General features: G+C 47.6%; 1 protein-coding gene across 3 annotated transcripts in view; it reads left to right on the top strand.

Moving 5' to 3' along the window:
* Positions 1 to 15,141, top strand: part of QNG1 (Q-nucleotide N-glycosylase 1) — a 33,227-nt gene extending 18,086 nt beyond the window's left edge. For all 3 annotated transcript variants that reach the window (XM_083154361.1, XM_083154362.1, XM_083154363.1), the window contains exons 2-5: positions 2,239 to 2,589; positions 4,611 to 4,870; positions 5,959 to 6,154; positions 14,785 to 15,141. In XM_083154361.1, coding sequence (XP_083010487.1) covers positions 2,253 to 2,589; positions 4,611 to 4,870; positions 5,959 to 6,154; positions 14,785 to 15,017 — 1,026 coding nt within the window. In that variant the 5' untranslated portion in view covers positions 2,239 to 2,252 and the 3' untranslated portion in view covers positions 15,018 to 15,141. The remainder of the gene's footprint in view (positions 1 to 2,238; positions 2,590 to 4,610; positions 4,871 to 5,958; positions 6,155 to 14,784) is intronic.
* The last annotated feature ends 1,256 nt before the right edge of the window (positions 15,142 to 16,397 follow it).

Raw genomic sequence — 16,397 nt, 5'->3', positions numbered from 1 at the left:
ACCAATCACCTCCGATCCCGTGTCACCGGCGAACGTTATTCGCCGGTGACACAGAAAACGCTGTGAATGGCTGTTCACAATGAACAGCCAATCACAGCGATCGCCGACGGGGGGGCGGCATCGCCGCCCCCCCTGGGCATGCACGGACATGTCTGCTGTCAGGGACAGCAGACATCGTCCCTCTGTCACTGCGTCTCTAGACGCAGTGACAGTTTTAAGCCATGACGTATATATACGTCAACGGTCGGGAAGTACTTCCCGGCCATGACGTATATATACGTCAAATGTCGTGAAGGGGTTAAAGAATTGAGTTCTGTCGTTGTCATAGCACTACCGTTATATCTGGTATTCAATGGGTGGTATTCAATGAGCCTGATTCGCCATGTTTTTATGGCGAATTTGTGCTGTTTGGCGAATTTTTGACAAAAACGGTGAATCACCCTATTCAATGACCACATGGCGAATACATTTGAAGGTTTTTTTCGCCATGATTCACCGAGTAGCAATCGCTATTTTTTTATGGTGAAGTGGAAGGTGAACTTTTAAAATAAAGTGTTTTGTGTTTTACAATTGGTGTCAAAAAATCGGGAATTTTATTCTGAGGAGGGGCATGCTACTTTTATTCATGTGCTGTAAGTACATGAATATATATTTAATTTTAAAAAAATATATATTTTTTTTTATTTTTTTTTTTTACACAGCAGCCAGCAGGGGGCGCCGGAGCCGAGCCGCTCATTACATATTCATATATTCACTGCACTCGATCGTTACGATCGAGTATAGTGAATATACACTCCCCTGCTGGCACCCCCGGGGGGCAGCCTGTGCTGCCTGGCACCCGGGGAGCCCACCTGCCCCCCACAAACGTTCAGGGGCAGGCAGAGAGACTTCCATCTCTCTGCCTGGCACCCTCCTCAGGCTCCCTGCGGCATTCGCCGCAGGAGCTCATATTCGCCTGTCAGGGGCAGCGAGCCCCTGACACGTTGAATACCGGAGCCCGCTGGCTCCGGAACGTGGCGAATGTGCAGCGAATCCTAAAAAGGATTCGCTGCACCTCGCAGGTATTCACATTGAATACCGCCCAATGAATCAATAAACTTGGGGATGGTACCAAGGGACTGGCGTATACTGTAGCTAATATAGTACCAAAATGGAAGAAAGGAGGCAAAACTAACCCTGAAAATTATAGACCGGTCAACCTTACATCTTTTGTGGGGAAAATATTGGAAGGAATAATAAAAGATAGTATCCAAAAACAGGAGAAGGTGATAAGTAAGGTTATTAATACAATTAGGTAACTTAGGGGTAGGAGATACAATTTGTAATTGGATTAAAAACTGGTTGCACAATCGGGGACAGAGAGTTGTGGTAAATTACATACATTCCAGCTGGGGTAAGGTCTAAAGTGGAGTAACGCAAGGTTCAATATTGGGATCCAGCTTGTTTATTGTATTCATTAATGATACATATCGGTAGTGAAACAGAGAGTAAGATTGCAATATTTGCGGACGACATAAAATTGAGTAAGGAAATTAACTCAGGAGAAGATGTGGATACACTACAAAGCGACTTAATTAAACTGGAAAATGTGGTTTAACGTTGAAAAATGTAATTATGAAATAAAAAATGAATAAGCTACTTATAGGCTTAATGGGGTTATAAGGAATTCTGCAGTGGAGAAGGACTAGATGATAAATTGGGTAATAGTGCACACTGCTCAAGTGCAGCAGCAAAATAAAAAAGGACACTGGCATGCATTAAAAGGGGAATGGATTCAAACAACCACACTTGGAATACTGGGTTCAGTTCTCGGCGCCACACCTTAAAAAGGACATAGATGAATTGGAACAGGTACAGAGAAAGGTGACTAAGCTAGTAAAAGGTCTGGAATCACTAGAAGATTAACTAGGCTGAATATGTTTTCAGGAGGATGAGAGGTGATATGATTAGTATGTTCACATACAGGATTGGGAATCATATGGAACTGGGAGATGATTGGTCACTAACAGGCCTATACTTAGGACACAAGGGCATGTACTGAGGCTCACGGAAAATAAATTCCGAACTGAATTAAGGATTCTTCACCATTAGAGCAGTAACATTCCGGAACCCATTGCCGGTGGGGGTGGTTACAGCAACTACTGTTAATGAATGTATCCGTTTGGATACGTTTTTGGGCGCTAAGGGAATCCTATAGATATGTTACATCATTCAAAATTTATTTTTCTCATTTAACAGGACAGATAGTCAGAATGTCAGCCCCTCTAGCGCCCAGGGAAGCCAGCAAGTTCATCACTGAGAACAGCAAGGATGTGTTTGTGGAGCCGCAGGGGGTGAGCTCATTGGCCGAGAAACTGTTTGAGAAGATTGGACGGAAGGAGATCAGCCTGGCGGGATGGAAGTCTCTCCATGAACTGAACCCGCAGAGCTCCGGGGAAGACGCCGTCAACTGGGTGTTCTTTGCCGACACCTTAAACTTCTCCTTCTGGTCTGAAGATGAAGATAAGAAGTTCTTGGTCAAATACAAAGGCAAAGAGTACAGCGGCTACTGGTCTTTCTGTGCTGCGATGAACAGAGCCTTGGATGAAGGTTAGTGAAAGGTCTGCGGCACCTGTACAGTCACTCAGATCGCACAAGTTATAGCGTTCTTCACTGCAGAGTTAGGGGGGCTGCATGAGTGTTTGGTACAAGGGGCGTTTTCCACCATGTAATTGGAGGTACTGGGGGATGGAGATGCAGGTCTGTAATGATGCATGTAGCTGCTCTTTCATGGCATGAACAGAATTAAGAACACTGCACACACTGGCATAGTACTTGCTCTCTATTAGCCTCGGTATCTAGAACACTCCATCTTTATAAAGGTACGTACACACTTGGCTTTCATAATATTACCAGTGTGTACACAACTAATGTGTGCTCTTGCAGGTTGTACACACTGTGTGCATGCAGTAGGGATGGCCATCGACCATCGATGATTTTAAATCATCGATGGTTCATGGCCGATGTGAAATACTTTTGCCATCGATGGGGGAGAACCAGATGGTTTCCCTCCATCGATGGAATAGCAAAACGATGTTTCCTTTTTTTTTCAAAGTGCCGGGACTCCCGCCCCCGACACCTGCGAAGCCCCGCCCCCGTGTTTTGATTGTCCCACAGGCCAATCAATCAAACACAATGGATGACCATCGATATGTCATGGCATAGTTAAGCACTATCGATGGCCAGTTGCAGAATTGCCATCGATGGCAATGGCAACGATGGCCATCCCTAGCATGCAGGTCAGTTTTGATAGTCAGTGACTATATGAATGGACGATCCGGTGACGTCACAGATTGATATCTTTCAGTGTTTGTACAGTACTGTAGTGTTTGTACAGTACTGTATATGCGCTATGTCGGGATTTCAAGGGAAAATACTTGGCAATATCGCTCATGGGTCCTCATTCAGAATCCAACACAGGTCTACAAAAATCACAGACTGCGATTTCTTCAGATCTGCACATGCGTAAACTGCGGGTCTATGGTGCAACAAGGGGAGGCGATCAACCGCTTTCTGGGCAACAGAGGAGCGTCCAGACAGTTTGGGGGGCTGCAGCGGCTGTGCGACGTCACCAGCTGTGACCCAAAAAAAGGCCACCCTTTGTTTTGCGGGATAGGAACCGGCGAGTGGGGCGGCCTTGTCCTGTTCTGAGTGCGCCCTGCTGCCAGGCACCAGCAGTTGTAATTTAGTAAATTTTTGCTAAATGACAATCGATCCCGAATCGGGTCCATGGAGCGAATCGTCAGGTGTGTATGGGGCTTTAGATTCTCCTTCCATTCTGTAGAAATATTTATCTTGTAACAATATGCAGTTACCTGTACAGATGTGTCCATACGCTCATATACATGGAAATATTTTAGTTTTTGGGGTAGTAATATAAAAAAAAAAAAGTAAAATATCTACTGTAAGGTGATCTGTCTCACACACCTGATACAGGATTCCTCTTGGTTATTCCTAACGAGCCATTTATGGTTATAAATGTTACACTCGGACTGCATTTAGGTTGAAAAAAACATTTGATGATACTGTGGGGCAATTTCCGTCGCGGGTTTGGTCTCCCGGATAAAGTGCTTGGAGCTGTTTTGGAGGATATTATTGGTCATTCCAGCACCCTGCATTTTTTCAAAATCTGTGCAGTTCTTATTCCCTGCCTGGGGTGTCGCTATCTGCTGTGGTGCTTCTAGCAGAGCGTGGTCTGTATTTCAGCACAGATATACAGAGGACAGCACAGAGCGACACCCCAGGTCAGCAAGTGGCACTACACAGGTTTTCAAAGATGCAGGGTGCTAGAACTTAGCACTAGGATATGAGCGGTATTAGGCTTCTCTGCTGTCTTGGGGCTGCTCGCAGGTTGATTGTAGTTCTGGGATTAAATAGCTCTGGGCAGTGTATGCCGGAGAACGGACCCCTTACCCCTCTTCCCATTGGCTAGATGGCTTGTTATACCGTCAGTTTGTATTAAGACGTTGGAACGATGTGTAACCCGAATCTGACATATGCTCCCTGTTACCTGTTAATGGTCTGACGTCAGCATTCTAATAAATGTTCTCTCGTTATTTCCCTTGGAGCAGGCGTACCCCTCACCACTGCGTCTTACTACTCTAACATAACCATGGACCAGCTGAAGCATGTTGTGCGCAGTGATTCCGATTTCCCCTTACCGATGATTGAGGAACGCCTGGAGATCCTTCACCAAACTGGGAAGATTCTCACAGAGAAGTTCGGAGGCTCGTTCCTGAACTGCGTGAAGAAGAGCGAGAAAAGTGCCGTGAAGTTAATGCATCTGGTGGTGGAGAATTTTCCTTCCTATAGAGACGAAGGGATCTTCCAGGTTTGAGCCTAATGTAATAATTAAATATAATGCAGGTGTACGGTGATCACATGGCGAAACCTCACTGCACGCGGTGCGTCACTTGTATCAGACGCACACGCACTGTGCACGCACAATCAGTGCACGTCAGTCACCCGCACAGCCCTGACGCCGCTGCTGCGGGTGCTCCTAATCTTCCAGATTGTTTAGAACAAGCAGTTCCGCCTCCCTCCCAGTAAGTACGCTGTTACTGCTGGGCCTCGAACACTGAGCAGCGGCAGTCACTAAAAGTACAAAATTAAAAGTATGTTTTTTTTAGAGGCTGCAGTGGGATTGCTTTTGGGGGCATTCTACGCTGTATCCCCTCCAAAATTTATAGTAAGAGGGTCTGGCTGTGTCCATCCGTTTATGCCCCCTCCCGTCCGTCCATCTATGCCCCCATGTGGTGCTCTGTCTGTCCAGCTATCCGCTACTGCTGCCGTTGTCCATTTATGTCCTTTCCTGCCCTTTTGTTTATTGCACCATATGGGGCTCTATCAGCCCGTTTGTCTGTCCATGCCCCTCCCATCGGTCTATCCATTCGCCCATCTATGCCCCTTCCCATCCGCCTGTCTCTCCATCTATGCCCACATATGGTGCTCTGTCTGTTCATCTGTATTCCCATCAATGCTTCCCTGTTTATCTGTCTGTTTATGCCTCCACCCGTCTTGTGCTGTAGTCAAGTAGTGTCTCTCCTACTCGCTCTACCCAACATGCTCCTCTCTCTTCTAATTCCCTTTGTTTCTATTAGCCAACAGTGTAACACCCTCTATTTCTATCTCCCTCTCTAACTCACTAATCTCTCTGACCCCGCCCCGCCCCCCCCCCCCCCCCCCCCACACCCTGACACCCTCTCTCTCATTCCCCTCTCTCCTGCCACTAGATTTCTAGATTTTGCTATGGCCCCACAAAGTTCTAGTTACACCCCTGGGGCCAACAAATTGGTACTTGTGCTTGCACTTACCAATCATCAGTTAGATCAGTGGATACATCGTCCTAGTGTGTACCCAGCATAAGTGTATCCTTGCTTTGCAAATCACCAAACTTAATATATTGTCTGTGTCCGTCAGGGTCAACAGGTGGCGTTCTACAAGCGGGCTCAGATCCTGGTAGGAGACACCTGGGGAGTATTGGAAGGAAAGAATGACGGCTGTTTCTCGGACATCCATAATATAACCATGTTTGCGGACTACAGGATTCCCCAGGCCCTGGTCCATTTCGGAACAATGCGATATTCAGAAGGGCTGTTGAAAAAGCTGAAAGAAGGTTTGTACACTGTAATGACTCCTAGCCTTACTGCTGCACGTGTGCTTAAGGAAAATCCTTCTCCACAATGGGAGGAAGCAGAATATGGAAGTCAATTGCTGTTTTAGGGGCCTAATTACTACATGACCGCAGTGCAATATGCGATCCTTTCGGCCAAATGTATGGCTCTGCTTCGCGGTGCCGAGTGTCTGCGCGTGCGCAGTTAGTGCTGACCCCAAGCCGACCGTAGTGCCCTGCCGCCCGTGCAGTCTGTAGCACATAAGCTACAATGGGCTACCGCCGTCTTTCCCCATAGAAACTCACTGTCTGCGGGGCAGGATGGATCAGAGATTCCTGCTGCGTTTCCTCCTAGATATATTCAGGGGATGTAACGATCAGATCAGGTGATCGATCAAATTAACGTACGCCTCCTGTTATGATTATCTGTTCAAGCAATGTATGTCTGATATGGGTGTAATAGTTATGTCTCCTGTGAGTATTGGAATCAGGACATGTCTTGTATGTAAACTGTAGGTGACCCTGGTTTGAGTTTGAGGCCTGTATCCCCTCAGTGTGACATCTGTGGACTCCTCCGGAGTCAGGATGTCAGATAAGATCTGAGCCCCTCATAAACCATGGTCCAGGAGAAGAGGTTAGAGTTTGTCCCCTTCCTTAACATCTCTTATCAGTGGGTCTGCTATGCAAGGGAAGAGGATCAATCACTTTGAAAACAGCAGACTGTAGATTGCCAGGGACCTTCCACACTCCTTCAGCATGGAAAGAGTGGAATCCCAAGGGTGGGAGGGAGGAGGGAGTCTGCAAGGTATAACTAAGACTCTTCTCCCTATAGTCAGTGTCACTACCTGGGGGTCTAGCAAGCAGGCTGTAGGCGACGAGAGATTTCTTGTGGAGGACCCCCCCACTTCAGGATTGTAGGATACGGTTCTGTCTTTTTTTCCTTTTATTTTATTTCTGAAATTTGCATTTAAAACTTGTGTGTACTTTTAAAATCATTGTAAAATCTTGTAACTATTTTCTAAAGCTCTGTAGTATTTCTAGGAATAAATAATACATATTCCCAGTTCTGGTTCTGTGTTCCTAAGACTCATTAGCCTCGGAAGAGAACGGCTGAAAAACGTTTCCATTGTTATCTTGTATTGTGTGGTCAGGGGCGAGCCAAGCCGCCCCTTGCGCAGTTTCAGGCGCTAAAATCAGGTTTTGGCTGGTGGCAGTGTACCTCAAAGAAAGGACCCGAGTGTCCTGAGTGAACCCCAGTCACGGCCGGCGCTGCTCAGATTGACGTATCGGAGCAGGCGACCGGTGGGTCCGTGACATTTGGCGGCAAGCGGTGGGGTGGAGAATTCATTTTTCTCTTTAAGAACTTAAGTGAGTGTGGGTAGAATTTTGTGAGAAATACCCACATCACCAGAATCAGAACTCAGAGCTTTACTATAGTTTTAAAAGTCACACAGTGGATGCAATTTCTGTTCCCCTCCCTTCTCTTGTTTTCTTTACTATCATTTTATTTGACAAGTGTGAGACTCCGGATGGCTGATTACCAGCAGATGAGGAGAGATGACCTGGCGGTCGTGTGTGTGCAGAGGAATATCCCTTGGTCTGGCCAGAGTAGAAAACGTATGATTCAGGCACTAGTGGATGCCGATCGGACTCTAGCTGCTGGAGGAAACCAGTCCATGGACAATCCTACCCCAGGGGCTCAGTCAGCACTGGACAGTACAAACGATTCCGCGCCAGGGTCAAACACTTCTGCTGGACCCAGCAAGTCTACACTGCCGAGCGACCTTCTAGCTGCTAGCAGGCAATTGGAGAATGTGAACCCCGTATTCGCTTTGCAGCTGGTGCAGTTCTGCCAAGGCATTGTCGACAGAGAGGCTGCGGAGTGCAAAGCCAGACGAGAGGCTGAGGAGCGCAAAGCCGTACGAGAGGCTGAGAAGCGCAAAGCCGTACGAGAGGCTGAGGAGCGCAAAGCCGTACGAGAGGCTGCAGAGCGTCAGGCCCAGCGTGAGTACCAGTTGGAACTGGTGAGGCTCAGGGGGCTGATCGCTGTTGGTGAACCAGTGGAGGATGATACAGGGCATCATGATGGCGAACCTTTACGTGAGACTTTATCTGCCGTGGCTACTGAGTTAGCAGGAGATGGGCTTCGTACTGAACTTTTACTGTCTGCAGAAGTAAATAATGTGTTGGATCATGATGTGGACTCTGTTATCAATCATGGGGAGCCTAACAAGGGACAGAGGTCCCAAATGACCGCTGACGCGAATTTCACCGGACCGCGTCATGCACAGTTCCCTGTCTTGGAAGCAGACAGAGGAAGCCAAGTGAGTGTCAGCTTGGTTGTGAATAATGATCTGGCCCTGGACACTACAACCGATGCTCAGAGAGGTGACATCTCTGCTAGTACCAGGGAGACTGTAGGATGTGTGGCAGTCAGGGAGACTGCAGAGTACCAATCCCCTACAGCACCAGAAGAGCCCAGTGAGTATTCTGACCCATATGGTGATGATTATCCGTTTAGGCTTATGAGCCCAGAAGAACTCACTACAGAATGTCAGCTGCAAGGTATCTCCTGCCCCAACAATTCCCGCTGGGAGATGATCAAGCGGCTCACCCGTGCACGAAATGATGAGCGCAATGTTTTCGGCATGTATCGCAGTGAGTTTCTAACCTGGGGTCCCGATGCGACTCCTTGGTTACTGCTGAGAGACCTGACGGACTGTTTTGAAATAGCGCAGCAATATGCTTATGATTGTAAAAAGCTCGATACTCCATGGTGGAAAGAGCAGTGCCGCTGGGCAGATGCTGAAAGGAATCGCCTGGAACAGCTTCTATCACCAGCTATGGAACCAACGACACAGCCTACCAGGGTTTCCCTCATGGACATGGTACCCGGGCCTGCTACAATCGGTGTGGAACCTGTTCCAGAGACCTCACATCACAAGGCCCAGTTTAAACTGCTGGAAGATGTGAGCAGCATGTTCCCACCCGTTGCTCCAGATTTGTTGCCGGAAGAGGCTGGCTGCATAGTGAAAGTATGCAGGGGAGAGACTATGTCGGAAATAGGAATGGGACTTTCTGACTGTATGCACACAAGTATGTGTGGGACTACTGATGTGGGACTTTTATTAACTCCACACATATCTGTCGCTAACCCTTCTGAACCATATGATGCATCTCAGGTAGTATGTAACCATGCTGAACATTGCAATGTTGTTATTTTGTGTGAAGCCCCTGGGATGATCTGTGATAGTGCCGTACCTTCGGTAGAGGTGGAGGGTGAGTTAGAGACAGGTATAGTGGGTAATCCTTGCCAGTTTGTGGGGTTAAATGAATGCCCTAATCTAGTTGGGAATGAGACACCCTCACTCACCAGTGGTAGGAGTGCTGCTGGTGATGTCATTAAGGTTGCTGTGCTAGACGTTAACCCTGTTCCTCCAGTGATGTCTGGTTGCGACATCGGGCCATGGGACTCTAACTGCACAAATGGGACAGATCTGAGTTGGTTGCAGGCAGCGCATGTACCTGCCAATAAGTTACTGGTGACAACATGCTCAGATAACGTCATTCCTGCTCAGAGACAATGGGATCCAGATATAGCGGGTTTGCCACGGTGCAATTGTAAGCCAGCAGGATGGGCCCCATGTGTTGTGGAAGATGCACAGGCTAATTTGCAGGTATTGCAGGATGTCTCCCCAGGTTATGATATTGATGTTACTGTTGATAATGTGATGTCTTGCGCTACTGTGGGAAATGTGGTACCAGGTATAATAAGTGACCCGGTGGGTCCTGTGTGCACTGTAGACCTGTCAGATAGGGAGAGAGTGTCCCTTACTGCAGCTTTCCCCCCAAACCCCCCTCCTTACTGTAGCCACACAAGAACAGATACAGGAACACAGCAGGGGTTACCTCCAGACACTGAGAACCCTCCAGAGAGTGCATTTTTCCAGCATCACTGGATAACGGATGCCTCTCCTGAGAACCTCAGTGGCACCACCCCAGGCACAGAACCTGCGGGTCTGGGAGGGAAGGTCAGGCTCAGGAAGGTGTCCTGGACTGCCATGGAAAGCTCGGCTTTCCACGCAGAACTGAGAATCAACCCTGCACAGGCTGCCCCATACCTGGGAATAGGGAAAGATACCCCTGGGTACAGTGAAAGGGTTGTTTTAGGAATAGAGCCAGTGGCTAGTAGGGAAGCTGCTGTGTGTATCAGAAGGGTGGGAGGGCCCGCGAAGCACAGGTAAACTCAGCTATATTAACCTCAGGAAAGCTGAGCTGGGATGTTCCCAAGACAGGGGACAAGGACCTGCTGGTATTCCCCCTTGCAGAAACGTGCCCCCCTTCACAATTCACACACACAGACACAGAGGGCGAATCTCCTCACAAAAGGATGAGGTGTGAGGTGTTGAGTGAGTGGACCTTCCCCCCAGTGAAGGGGAGGGGGGGTCAGTCAGCTCAGGAGAGGTGCTGGGAAGACATGTTTAAGTCTGTATATAGTGCTGGGAGAATGCCCCACACCTGTGGTATAGTTAAACGTGCCGAGTTACGAGTCCCAGGGGGATGGCCGTTTGGGGTGTGGCGGGATGGTCTGGTACTGATCTCAGTGAGTAAGGCCAAACTGCCAGCTGCAGGGGAGAATCCGTGTCCAGGAGTCAGACGCACAGCTGTGGTGGGCTGTGTCAATATCAGCCGGGATGGACACAGCTCCCCCTATATCAGTGTGCTCACAGACTATGGGTTCGAGGACACCTGTGTGCTTTTAGTTTGCCATCTCCTGCGAGAGGGACAGGGACTATGCCCATTGCCCACCCTAGCCACGGCTATGGCGTCAGGTGGTGCCATGACAGACGTCAAGTATAGTGAAGTGTTAGTACAGATCCCGCAGAATCAGTGGCAGTCTGTCTCAGCACAGAGACCACTGCTACCTGTCCAGGTGATGTAGTTAATAGCGCACTGATGAGACGGTGACGTGGGTCACCGCCTCTGTGCGCCATTTTAAAAGGGGGAGGTGTAACGATCAGATCAGGTGATCGATCAAATTAACGTACGCCTCCTGTTATGATTATCTGTTCAAGCAATGTATGTCTGATATGGGTGTAATAGTTATGTCTCCTGTGAGTATTGGAATCAGGACATGTCTTGTATGTAAACTGTAGGTGACCCTGGTTTGAGTTTGAGGCCTGTATCCCCTCAGTGTGACATCTGTGGACTCCTCCGGAGTCAGGATGTCAGATAAGATCTGAGCCCCTCATAAACCATGGTCCAGGAGAAGAGGTTAGAGTTTGTCCCCTTCCTTAACATCTCTTATCAGTGGGTCTGCTATGCAAGGGAAGAGGATCAATCACTTTGAAAACAGCAGACTGTAGATTGCCAGGGACCTTCCACACTCCTTCAGCATGGAAAGAGTGGAATCCCAAGGGTGGGAGGGAGGAGGGAGTCTGCAAGGTATAACTAAGACTCTTCTCCCTATAGTCAGTGTCACTACCTGGGGGTCTAGCAAGCAGGCTGTAGGCGACGAGAGATTTCTTGTGGAGGACCCCCCCACTTCAGGATTGTAGGATACGGTTCTGTCTTTTTTTCCTTTTATTTTATTTCTGAAATTTGCATTTAAAACTTGTGTGTACTTTTAAAATCATTGTAAAATCTTGTAACTATTTTCTAAAGCTCTGTAGTATTTCTAGGAATAAATAATACATATTCCCAGTTCTGGTTCTGTGTTCCTAAGACTCATTAGCCTCGGAAGAGAACGGCTGAAAAACGTTTCCATTGTTATCTTGTATTGTGTGGTCAGGGGCGAGCCAAGCCGCCCCTTGCGCAGTTTCAGGCGCTAAAATCAGGTTTTGGCTGGTGGCAGTGTACCTCAAAGAAAGGACCCGAGTGTCCTGAGTGAACCCCAGTCACGGCCGGCGCTGCTCAGATTGACGTATCGGAGCAGGCGACCGGTGGGTCCGTGACAGGGGATATTTAATATTTGCGACTAACCCCAGAACTGTTTTTGGGGACTTATCCGCAAAATATTATGCTTGATAAATGGGACCCTTAGAATGGATCTCTGACCTATTAGAGTGTAAGCTTGTTTGGGGACTGCCATCTTTGTCTTTGCAAGAAATGTATAGAGGTGACAGCAATATGCTGACACCTCTAGGTGGCGCTGCTTTACTCTAATAATATATAATGCAAATTTAAAAAGATTTCTCTTTCTTTTAATAAAATAAACAACAATTCATACATATCATATAAACACAATTGCACTTCAATTAACAGGACACACAAGACATAAAAATTCTGAGACAATATTTAAATGTTCCTTGTGAGGATTATTTTGTCTGTTATGAAAGTTCTTTCTGTTGATTGAATATTTATAATGAGGCTATAAATAAGATAATAGTTACCAGTCCCATTAGTAAGCAGATCTCCTTTTTAGATGGGTGTTGGGCACCATTTCCTTTCTCAGAGCCGATTTATAACTGTCCCTCTTTGTAGTATATAGCACAATACTCCTTTTGGCATGGGAACAAGTTCCAGGTGCTAATAGGGTGTTAACCCTTATACCTGTGGCGTGGAGACCGCTATGGGGTGATGCAATTGGCTCCGCCTCTCACTTTGCTCGGCGGCTTCCTCAGATGGACCCCTCACTGCCTCTGCTCCGGTGTTTTATACCTCCTCCATTCGCCCTGCACAGCCCGGCCACTGCCAATTGCATCACCCCATAGCGGTCTACAGGGGCACACAATTCCCCTGATAGGAGGCAGCAGCTAAACTCAAAATCTATTTATCTGTCCACCAGTGTTATACCAGCGCCACTGTGTGACCCAAGGTCACTTACACCCCCCCCCCTTTATCTTTGGTATCTGGTTGAATGGGTATCAGCAACGTTCATAATTACTGACACCACAGTGTCTACATCAGAATGTCCAAATGGTTCAAACCATCAACAGGCGCCACGTCAATATTTTCAAACTGTCGACAGGTTCTTTATTATGACATCTTAAATGTTGCCATGTGAAATGTTGACAGTGTCCGCATGCTGGTAGTTGGGATTAGGCGTTAGGGTTACATTCTGCTTCCGTCCTCATTGTACAGCATTATATAATGTAATGGCACATATGTAAGTGCGGCGTAGCTGGGCTCCTAGCCGATGCTTGTACGGATGTTTTGTGTAAGCTGTAGGGTTTGATTGGTTCTCGTAGCTAAGGGGGAGATGAGAAGTCGGTGTCATTGTGAAGCTGTTATATGGGCGATGAGATTTGGCTCCACACCATTTTACTGGGTCTAACACGGGTTGCCAGCTGACTGAAAGGGTGCAACCTGGGTTTTTCGAGAAGACATTGGATGAGCTGGCGGGTTGAGTATTAACCCTGTCTGCCAAATAGCGCCCTTCTCCTCCTGGCATAAGACTGTGCCAGGCAGCACAGTGTCAGCAGCTGCATTAGACTCTATTTGCTGTGTAAAACAGCAAACAAACAGCAGAACTCAAGTCCTGCTCCATAGTAACTGGTCGGCCATGGTTAATGCCATACAGTGAGCAGTCGCCACTGGCTGTTCATGACCTCATCTCTGTCTGCCTAAAAGTCTATTTCTTATGACAAACAGAATATTAGGTACTTGTGAGTTATCCGGGCGTCCGATTTTGTACTTACGATTTGCATGCGATTTGCATGCGATATCGCATACGATATCGCATACGATATCGGATCCGATTTGCGATTTACATGCGATTTAGCATGCGATTTGCATCAGATTTGCTATTCATTTCATTACCCCACTATCCCCAAAGTGTGTCTATCAACGTGAACCCGAAGCGTGGCGAGCGCAGCGAGCCCGCGAGGGGCGGCGGTACGCGTCCTCCGACCTTTTCATGCCCTACTATCCACTAGGGCGTGGAGTGAGAATAGAATAGTGTGGCGAGCGCAGCGAGCCACCGAGCCCGAAGCGTGGCGAGCGCAGCGAGCCCCGCGAGGGGACGCGGACACCTGTGAAGCCCGCAAGGGCACGCGGATACCTGTGAAGGTGTCCGCGTCCCCTCGCGGGGCTCGCTGCGCTCGCCACGCTTCGGGCTCGGTGGCTCGCTGCGCTCGCCACACTATTCTATTCTCACTCCACGCCCTAGTGGATAGTAGGGCATGAAAAGGTCGGAGGACGCGTACCGCCGCCCCTCGCGGGCTCGCTGCGCTCGCCACGCTTCGGGTTCACGTTGATAGACACACTTTGGGGATAGTGGGGTAATGAAATGAATAGCAAATCGGTACTTGTGAGGCTCCCGATTTTGTATTTACGATTTGCATGCGATTTGCATGCGATATCGCATACGATATCGCATACGATATCGGATCCAAAATCGGACGCCCGGATAACTCACAAGTACCGAATATTACAAGGCTGACCACAGGGTTCTGTGTGAAAGGGGTCTACCTGGGAATAAACCCGAGTTTAATGTGCTGTGTGAAAGGTGGGTAGGAGCTTGGACCCAGATCCTACCCACAATGAAAAACCCCAGGATTTTTGGGGGGCTGAACGTGGTATGACATAACTGGCTAATGACGTCATATAACAATGGTGGATCTAGGGTATGTGGCAGACCTTCAGGCTAGCCTGTAGGAAGTCTCTTTAATCCTCTGCTGCTTTGTAAACAGGATGGCTTTTCAAGAACGGAGATCGCGAGGAGATGGAGATCCGCGGTTGTTCGATTTGGGCGGTGGAACTGATCTGTGAGCGTCTGCGGGAATTATTCTGGGAGAAAGGAGAGAAAATGAGCAACGAGATCAACCCAGTCCTGATTGACCACTTCCTCTGGGACTATGCGCGGGACTACAGGGAGGAAATCAAAGTGGTTCCTTTCCACAGGGTTCGCTGTATATACTATTAAACGGATTCCGAAAGAAGCGTCCAAATAATTTCAGCACTTAATCCGGCTCCTGGGTCTTTGTATTGCACGTCTCACTGTGCTGTAATTGCAGTGTAATTTTGTAATAAAATATAGATAAATACTTTGTCATTGTGTCAACGCTGGAATTTATTTATTGCAGAACAAAGTCCGCTGAGACTGTATAAGGCCCACGTGACCGTGCCACCCATAGCATCATTTCCCAGGGGGTTATTCTAGTCCATTCTTTCTGACAAAATCCTTCTTAGATGGACAAAACCATGTGCACTGCGGGTGGGGCAGATGTAACTTGTGCAGAGAGAATTAGATTTGGGTGGGGTTTTTCTTCAAAGTGAGATCTATATTGAAGTGTAAAATCATGCAGTCAGTATTTTCCCTGCACAGAAACAAAATAACTCACCCAAATCTAATTCTCTCTGCACATGTTACATCTGCCCCCCTGCAGTGCACATGGTTTTGTCCATCTAAGAAGGATTTTGTCAGAAAGAATGAACTAGAATAAACCCCTATGCGCGGGACTACAGGGAGGAAATCAAGGTGGTTCCTTTCCACAGGGTTTGCTGTATATACTATTAAACGGATTCCGAAAGAAGCGTCCAAATAATTTCAGCACTTAATCCGGCTCCAGGGTCTTTGTATTGCACGTCTCACTGTGCTGTAATTGCAGTGTAATTTTGTAATAAAATATAGATAAATACTTTGTCATTGTGTCAACGCTGGAATTTATTTATTGCAGAACAAAGTCCGCTGAGACTGTATAAGGCCCACGTGACCGTGCCACCCATAGCATCATTTCCCAGTCCGCTGCTGACTTGTTAGGCCAAAGCATGATAATCATTAAAGTATGTTTTCCTGAACCAGGTGCCAAGACTGCGGCAGCTGCTAATAATAATTGTATATAGCGCTCTTAGAACATATAAAAAAATCATTAATGTTCACTTTTCCCATTGTCGGTATTGCATATATCTATTGCCAAGATATTAATTTAGGGGCGCGGTGTGTGTATGTGTTATTAAATAACCATTAACGTTCCTTCTTATGCAGCGCCAGGCCAACTGTGGTTGGATTTATTAGGGGTGAAAGTCCGACATTAATTCCTAATGAGCGCAAGGTCTCGACTACCCAGAAAGAAATGTGGTTCAGTTCTGCACAGCGACTCTGACCAGCACTTTAGCTGCGTTCCTAGCTGATGCCTGGCATGGATGTTTATGTAGGGTTAGCTAAGGTGGAGATGAGCAGGGCGGTGTCATGGTGGCTGATGAGGCCCACTGTATTGTTCTATTCACTGGTATACAAATGTCTTCACCGCAGCATTTCAGAAAGTAGATTGCTTAGGGCAGGGGTCAGGGAACTATATTACCC

Source organism: Crinia signifera, chromosome 7, assembly GCF_055691185.1.
Source record: "Crinia signifera chromosome 7, ASM5569118v1, whole genome shotgun sequence".
Lineage (NCBI taxonomy): Eukaryota > Metazoa > Chordata > Amphibia > Anura > Myobatrachidae > Crinia > Crinia signifera.
This window is presented reverse-complemented; position numbering and strand designations above follow the sequence as displayed.